The sequence below is a fragment of the Salminus brasiliensis genome, chromosome 15 (assembly GCF_030463535.1).
Source record: "Salminus brasiliensis chromosome 15, fSalBra1.hap2, whole genome shotgun sequence".
Taxonomy (NCBI): domain Eukaryota; kingdom Metazoa; phylum Chordata; class Actinopteri; order Characiformes; family Bryconidae; genus Salminus; species Salminus brasiliensis.
Genome location: NC_132892.1, coordinates 33,961,350 through 33,970,108, shown reverse-complemented (window position 1 = coordinate 33,970,108; position 8,759 = coordinate 33,961,350). Strand labels below are relative to the sequence as shown.

General features: G+C 38.5%; 1 protein-coding gene across 1 annotated transcript in view; it reads left to right on the top strand.

The window, feature by feature from the left end:
• The window catches only part of colgalt1b (collagen beta(1-O)galactosyltransferase 1b), a 25,589-nt gene extending 21,775 nt beyond the window's left edge, over positions 1–3,814 (top strand). Inside the window, exons 11-12 of the mRNA XM_072657169.1 lie at positions 1,370–1,576; positions 3,462–3,814. Coding sequence (XP_072513270.1) covers positions 1,370–1,576; positions 3,462–3,729 — 475 coding nt within the window. The 3' untranslated portion in view covers positions 3,730–3,814. The remainder of the gene's footprint in view (positions 1–1,369; positions 1,577–3,461) is intronic.
• The last annotated feature ends 4,945 nt before the right edge of the window (positions 3,815–8,759 follow it).

The window sequence follows — 8,759 nt, the reverse complement described above, 5'->3', positions numbered from 1 at the left end:
ATGTCCATATGCTTTATATACACTCCTCTACTAGCCCACGCCTGGCATTAGGCAGCATGGAGCTGATAGGGTCATGTTGTTGATCTGCTCCAGAGAGTCCTATTCTATTGGCAGTACTTCTATGCACATCCCATGTCAGCAATGGGTGCAGCTTAAAGGAGCTGAATGCATTCATTAGAAGGGGTGTCCACAAACTTTTGGACATGTAGTACAGGCTAGTCAAACATGCTTGTTGATGATGGTTGCCAGAAGCATCTGGTCAAAGGGACAGTTCAAAGGAGGAGTGCTTGAAAGGTCAGTGTTGCCATGGAAACACTGACCGGCAGTGGTTGGTGTATGGGAACAGATCAAAGGAAGCAGGTCTTAAGAGTTGCATTAGGTTTCTCTCCTTTCTGGTAAATCAGCAGTAAATTCTCATGTGTGAAAGGGGCTCTAATTTCTAGATCTTCTCAAAGCCAGACGGCACAAGACGGAACCTCAATTAAACCAGGTTCTTCTGGCAGGAACTTCTCATCTCTCCATTCCAGAGCAGGACGTTCCTGCGCTAGTCCGGGTGTCCTCTAAACTGCTGTGCGAAACTAATTTTATTGGGACTGAATATCTGTAATCCAACTCTTAGTAGAGCTTCAGCCAAATACACGAAATTGGCAAAGGTATTGGGACACCTGCTCATTCCTTGCTTCTTTTAAAAACAAGAGTATTAGAAAGAGCCGATCCTGCTTTTGTGGGAGTAACTGTTTCTACTGTCCAGAGAAGAAGACGACTTTACTAGATTTTGGAGCAGAGCATTGCTGTGAGGATCTGATTGCATTCAGTGATGAGTGTGTTAATGAGGTTAGGCTGTTGGAGGATGATGATGATAATGATGATGATCATCTCCAACTCATCCCATACAAAAGTACTGGATGGAGCTCCACCACCACCATCATTCCAGAGAACACAGCTCTTCCACTGCTCCACAGCTCCTCAGCATGGAAGCAGCATGGAGCCAATATGGTCATGATGTTTATCTGCTCCAGAGAGTCCTATTCTATTGGCAGTACTTCTTCTCTACAGGGACTGAATAAACTATGTCGCATTGTGTGCATTTGCACATCTGAATTCAGCAATGGGTGCAAATGAAAGTAGCAGAATGCATTCATTAGAAGGGGTGTCCACAAACTATTGGACACGTAATGTATCTGCTGTTCTCCTTACAGACACTATGTAGGGTGGATTTCTGTCTGTCTGTCTTAGCACATGCTTTTAGCTCTCGTCTCATTGCTCAGGGTGTAATTTCTCTTAATTACACCCGGGGGATAATGAGAGGGGTGGCGGCTTCTTCATCTGTCATTTGACTTTTATGTGTTCTGATATACCCCCCATGCAGTTATATCGGCAGGAAGAGGATGCAGGTGGACCGTCCGGAGAAATCCGTGCCCAACATCCACAACCTGGTGGAAGCGGACTATTCCTATTGGACACTGGGCTACATGATCTCATTACAAGGTGCTAAGAAGCTCCTGAGGGCGGAGCCTCTGAAGAAGATGCTTCCAGTCGACGAGTTCCTACCTGTGATGTACAACAAGCACCCAGTGTAAGAAGAGTTTAGCGTTAAGCTAGTGTTTATTCTCAGTCCACAGCTTCATACACCAGCCAGATCGTCAATCAATAATAAAATATCAGTATAATTGATCAGTGATTAAAGAACCAGTTCAGTGAAAGCTGAAGGTACGATGTAGTCAGACATGTTTGGTATCTGATGTGTGCTGCTTTATTTCATAAGGGGAAGATGCTAGGCTAGCGCTGCTAACATACACTGGACTATAAACTCTCTGTGAACAAGGTGTGACCTACTTGAGTCTATAAACACAAACATGAACTTCTCCAGAGTTTTAGTTTTATATTTGTGATGATAAACAAATAATATTAATATATTAAAATAAACTATAATATTCTAAAATACAAATTATAATATTCTAATATATATATATATATATATATATATAATTATTTAAATAAATATAATGAAGCTTTTTACTGGATTTTTTTGTTATTTCTTGAATGCCAAGATTTTGGCATATATGTTACAGATGTGACTGTCCAAGTCCAAGGCCATCGTCTTAAATCCAGCATAACAAATACCCGTCATGTCCGGCTTGAGTTCTAGGACTGTTATATGAGCTGTACTGCAAACTGTTACACTAGTTAAAAAAATCCAAATTTTTACATTGTTGAAACAATATTATAATATTTATTAATTAATTAATTAATTAATTAATTAATTAATTAATTATTAATTTTAACCACTGGCAGATTATTCTGTTGGTTTCAAGCATCATTTCTCAGTTTTAGTAGGTAAAATCACTTAAACCTTAAGTACTAAAATTACTAAGTGGATTTTTGAAGCCAATGAAGGACGATATTGGCATAGATTTACAGATAAGGTTGGTGACCGTCCAAGTCCAGTGTTTGTTGGCAATCTCGGTTAGCGTCTCAGATAAATCTGAGGTGAGCGTTTTTTGTTTGTTTGTTTGTTTGTTTGTTTTTGTGAAAATATTTATTTTATGCTGTTTAGAAATTTCTCTACTTATTACAATCTTTCTAATATTTAAACTGGTAACTTTGCACCTTTAGAAAACCAGCAGCTGCTTTTTACATTGTGTGAACATTTTCTGATAAATGGCCCAATAGAAATTACCACAAATCACTTGGACTAAATTTTCTTGACATTAATGTGCATTAGATAGGCGTAATATACAGTCAATGTCTAATAAAAACATGTATCTCCAAAATAGCAACTTTACAGGAGAAGCGAAAGTAATTTAGAGCATTTCTATTGGTCCATTCATCCAGAATTATTGACACAGAGCAACTACAGGTATATAGGGTATGTATACGGTGAACGTCTTCATTCTCTGTACATTAATGCTTTCAGAAGGTTTACTTATGACACCATTATTAAATTATAAATTATTTTACCAATTTAGATCCAAACTACTTAAAACTGTGCATTATAGCATTATTTATGCTAACATATGTTATGGAAAAAATCCTCTTTATATAAATACACATTAAATGTACTATTTTTATTTTTATTATTTTTTTATACATAAATCCATTCAGAGATTTTACCATTTAGGGTAAAATCAATTCTAGAAATGCATCTGTACATCTTAATTATGAAAAAAAAAATGGAAAAATGGAAAAATAATTGTCAGACAGGTAATTGTTATGGTGTTACCATGGAAACAACAAGCAAAATGTCTGTTTAATTTATGCTACCTTTTAAATTTTAATGCTCCCTTGCCTTTTCCAATATCCACTTCCATCCAAAGTTCCTCTTGAATATTAAGGTCAGTTCTACAAAAACAGATATTTCTAAAGCCCAGTTTGACCTGAAGTGGACTAAGACCTGGTGGGTTTAGGTGGGTTGAGCCGGTGGACCAGCTAACCAAGCCTCTCTCTCCGTTCTTCTGCAGGGAGGACTACATGAAGCCGTTTGAGCCGAGGGATCTGCAGGCCTTCTCGGCTGAGCCCCTGCTGGTCTTCCCCACTCACTACACAGGAGACCCTGGATATATCAGCGATACGGAGACGTCCACGGTGTGGGATAACGAGACGGTGCGGACGGACTGGGACCGGGCCCGCTCCCGCAAAACCCTGGAGCAGGAGGAGCTCAGCTCCGAGGCCCAGAACTCTGACGTCCTGCAGTCAGCGCTGGACAGCACAGCCAGGGACGAGCTCTGAGTGACTGGGACTGGTTGGGGGTGGGGTTGGGGGGTGGTCTTCAGAGCTGCACTGCAAGAAATGCCATCATCTTAAATCCAGCATAACAAATGCTCGCCATGTCTCCATGACTTGTGTTGTAAGACTGTTGTATGAGCTGCACTGCGAGCTGCTGCACTAGTAAGTCAATTCTTCAGTTTTATAAGGTTATTATAAGATTATTATACTATAGTGTTTTGGGTCACTTTATCTACTGAAAGTGTTTTATTTCACTGGCAGATCATGCCCAACACTTTTAGCAGCTAAAATCACTTAAACAAATCAAATTATTTTAAAAATATTACTTGAGTGATCTCCCAGTGACAATAGCCAGTTATTTAGACCACATTTCAGAGGATTTCACTTGCTAATGTCGTTTTTCAGTGCTGTAAGCAAGTCTAGCAGAGATTACTGAGCATCTCCACTCAGTTTGAGGAGTGTGGGATGTTTTAGGCCTGCAGTTAGCATCATGCTAATTGATAGGAGTATTTTAAGTACCAAAAATGTATTTTATTATCTGATAATTACTAAGAATTAATTATTTTTTAAAAAATAAAATAATCAAAAATTACTCAGAATAGCAAAATTGACTATGCTCAGTTAAAAGTTGCATTCTTAAAAATAAAGATTTTTGATTGATGCCTTAGAAGAAGCATTTTTGTAAAGGAGCTGTGAGTCTAAAAGCTCGGTAAACCTAAAAATCTACTCTTTTACAAAAAAATGGTTATTATAAGTGGTTCTTTTATGGCATCGCTCAACAAACCCGATGTAAAACCTCTATTTTTTGGAGCGTGTATGACCTAGAGACCAAAATTGCTGCATTGGGATATGAAACCTGGCATATGGAGGGTTTTCGGTGGGTGGCTGGGTAGAAGAGAAGGGACCAATGCCAAAGGAGTAATACTGGGGTTCCAGGATGGCGAGGATACTGAAGAACACTTTATTGTAATTAAGATGTTTCTATTTTATATAATACACTTTTATCAACGCTGCAGACCTGCAGTGAGCTCCGGATGATGCTGCAGCACAGACTGGCCTAACTAAGATCATCTTAAACCTGGAGATGCCGCAGAAGAACGCCTCTACCTTCAATGGATGGGTCTTTTTAAAGGACCGTCATTCCTAATGTGATGGGCCACTTTCAGTTTCATGTAATGAGAAGATTCCAGAACCATTAAGGGTTTGACTTTAGTGTTAGAAGAACCTTCTAAAGAACCGTTAAAGAACTTTAGGTTGTATACCAATGGAACCAATTACTCCAGTGGTCTCCAACCCATATCTAACACGCTCCATTCAGCCAGTCAAGACCTTCTGAAGTGGGCGGTTGGAGGTTCTTTAAACCTTTAAAAGGTTCCTGACACTCGTTCAACCTTTTATAAAAGCTGGTCTCCAAAGAACCCTCCTCTGAAGAGTTCCTGCGTTCTTCTGAGGCGCTGTTCATAACTTAGAGCTCTACAGCCAAGCCACCAATAAGTAAGAGCATAATAGTAACTGCAGCATAGTGGAGCTCCCTCCTGCAAAGCGGTGGAGGAACATCCTCCCGTTGATCTGTTACGACTGAAAAGGTCCGGTATTGCCTAAAGACTATGGATGGGTTGTGAGCTCCTGATTGGTGTGTGTGGGACAGGGGGTTGGCCTGGAATACTTGACTGACACCTCAGGCATGGTTCTAAATTATAATTGTGACGTTTGTTCAGGACAGTTTTAGCCTTTTGTTTTGAAGCTTGTTCATCTTGGGAGAACTGAGAAACTGGTTCATTATTTTATTTTTATTTTATTATTTTGTTTTTTTATTTGGGTGTCTTCGTACTGTTGCTCTCGGATCAAAACCTTGTATCTCCAGAACAGCAGGTTTACAGGAAAATGCGGAAACAAAAAAACCTTGCTAATCATTTTGGAGCATTTCTATTGGGTCCGTTTTTTAGGAGATTGGGATACACTGTATCAAGGAAAACAACAACTGCCTGATTCAGGTTATGGAGAAAGGTCATAAAGACAATAATGGAGATACAAGGTTTTTGTGAGACGGCGATATGCTACTACTTTTTTTTTATTTTTTTTTATTTTTTGATAAACCTGTTTGGGAATGGCTAGATTGAGGCACTAGACCAATAAAAGTGACCATCAGACTTTGCATGCAGAGTTTAAGCTTAAGGTTTAACGCAGTGCTAATTTAACAGAGATTCAGCTTGATGTCCTCCAACCAAAACCCGAGACTCAAGACATCTGTTGGACTCGTTTAGCGTTTGAGACTAATCTGATCCTCTATTGTCGCTCGTTTTAACTGTTAAACACAGTGTGTGTGTGTGTGTGTGTGTGTGTGTGTGTGTGTGTGTGTGTGTGTGTGTGTGTGTGTGTGTGTGAGGAGAAGGTGGTGTTTTCTACTAACCTGAGCAATTTTAGATCAGCGCCATGGAGGTTAAAATGTTGCCTGAGGAATAATTAGGGTTCAGACAGATGTCCTGTCCTGTCCTGTCCTGTCCTGTCCTCTCCGTACAGTGTAAAGTAGCCCTGCTTGCAGATCACTAATTTATTGCTCGTCCCGCTAAACCAGCTTCATCAGTGTCGTTGTAAATACGGAGCAGATAGTAACAGTGTTGAATGATTGATTGATTGCCAAGTAGAGCCAGAAGCTCTCCACCTGCTGGCCAGTGTGTGAACTGCACAGGTGAAAGGCCACAGTGGGAGACTCTTCTTTCTTTCTTTCTTTCTTTTTTTTTTCTTTCTTTTTGTTGTTTTTTTATTTTATTTTAATTTTTTTATTCTCGCTGTCTTCCTCGTTGTGTTCAGATTGTATTGCTTTTCTTTTAAATGTAAAATTTTCCTTTTTTTTTTTTTTTTGGTTATAGAAAAATAAAGTAACCCATACCTGCGTTCATCCTCCTTTTCTTTTCATGTCCGTCACTTTCACTTTCTGTTACTTTTGTCGTTGAATATTTATCGAGACGTGCCTTTACATCACACAATAAAGGAAAGAGTGTTTCTTAAACTTTTCAGAGTTTTCTCTTGAATCCAGTAGAAAGTCTGTTCTGAAAGTCTTCAGCAGGTTTAGGGTGAGGTGAGCTCCCTCTCGTCTTATTGGACTGTAATACAGTAACAGAGCGGCCGGCAACACCACTGCTGTGGGTCAGATTGAAATCCAGGAAATATTCTTATAAAATTTTCTTTGGGTTAAAAAAGTGTAGAAATATCAACTATGGATCAACAACTGTGTGAATTGTGAATTATTATAAAGGTTCATAAAGGGCGTAAATATACATTCTACACCAAAACTGATGAATGTATTATTATTATTATGAATTGCTATTTATTATTGTTTATTATTATTATTATTATTATTATTATTATTATTAATATTATTTATTGTTACTTATTATTATTCAATATTTCTTAAATGTTCTTTGGGTTAAGAAAGTATAAACTATAGACCAACAACTGTGTGAATTATGAATTATCATATGTAAACAGTTCACAAAGGGCATAAATATACAATCACACCAAAATTGGTGACTTTTTTTATTCTTAAATATTCTTTATTATTATTATTATTATTATTATTATTAAATATTCTTAGAAAATTTTCTTTGGTTTAAGAAAGTGTGAACTATAGACCAACAGCTGTGTGAATTATGAATTATCATATGTAAACAGTTCATAAAGGGCATAAATATACAATTCACACCAAAACTGATGCCCTTTTTTCTTTTTCTTTTTTTTGAGGGGGGGGAGGTGAATTATCACCAATAAACAGTTTAAAAAGGGGCATAAATCAAATAAATCATTTACACTAAAACTAAGTTTGTTTGTTTTTGTTTGTTTGTTTTTTGTTTGTTTTTAAACTAATTATGAATTATCATTTGTTCAGTCAAATATAGGGCATAATTATACAATTTGTATCAATAATTAGGCCATTATCTAACAGTAAAAAGGGGTCAATCTAAAATTGCACTTGATCATCTCAGCTCTCAGACTCTTCTCGTATGGCTTGAGGGAACATTTGATAAAGGTAACAGTGAACATATCTGTCACTGTACAGCGAAATGTGTCCACATTTACTCGTCTGTGGTAGTGAACACACACACACACACACACACACACACTAGTGAACTAGGGGCAGTGAGTACACACACACACCCAGAGCGGTGGGCAGCCAACTCCAGCGTCCGGGGAGCAGAGAGAGGGTGAAGGACCTTGCCCAAAGAGCCCAACTGTGTCAGCTTGTGGAGCCCGGGTCTCGAACCCACAACCCTGTTATCAACAGCCCGGAGCTCTGACCACTGAGCACCACTGCTGCCCCCTTTCTTCTTAAATAATTTGTTGTTTTCTTCTTCATTCAGTTTAGTTTTGTTGTTGTTTTTATTCCTGTTTTTATTGTTTATGTAATTGTTATTATTATTACTATTATTATTATTATTATTATTAATAATGTCGACCTGAGGAGGACGGGTTCGGCTTTTCAGTCCTGCTCAGAAGAGGCTCGGACCCGGATCTCTGTAAAGCTGCTTTGTGGAAAAGCCTGTAGAAATGAATCTGAATTGAAGTGAATTAAAAATGTACTGAGGCTATTTTTTTTATTAATTAATAACATTGATAATATTAATTATCAATAGTACAAATGCAACATTTTGACCAAATTCGAGGCCTTTAGTTTGTGAATGGTCGTAAGTAACAGTTTAAAAGGGTCAAAATAACTAATTTACACCAAAACTGAGAGCATTTTAAATGTATTTATTTACTAATTATGAATTATCATAAATCCACAGTTCATAATGACACTGCAGGATCTTCTCCATGGTGAAGTAGGAGAGGATCTGCACAGACGGAGGAACTGTCTTCAGTCTCGTCCTCGGGAAGACAAGTCTAGTCCCTGGGGCTGGAGACATGCTCGACCTCGGCCCGTCACCGTAGCTCAGGGTGTGACTGCTGCCTGTGGGTTGTTGGGGGTCCGTGATGAGAGCTGTGGTCTTGTCTATATCGAGGGTGCGGTTGGTGGCATGCTGTGCTGCTGGATG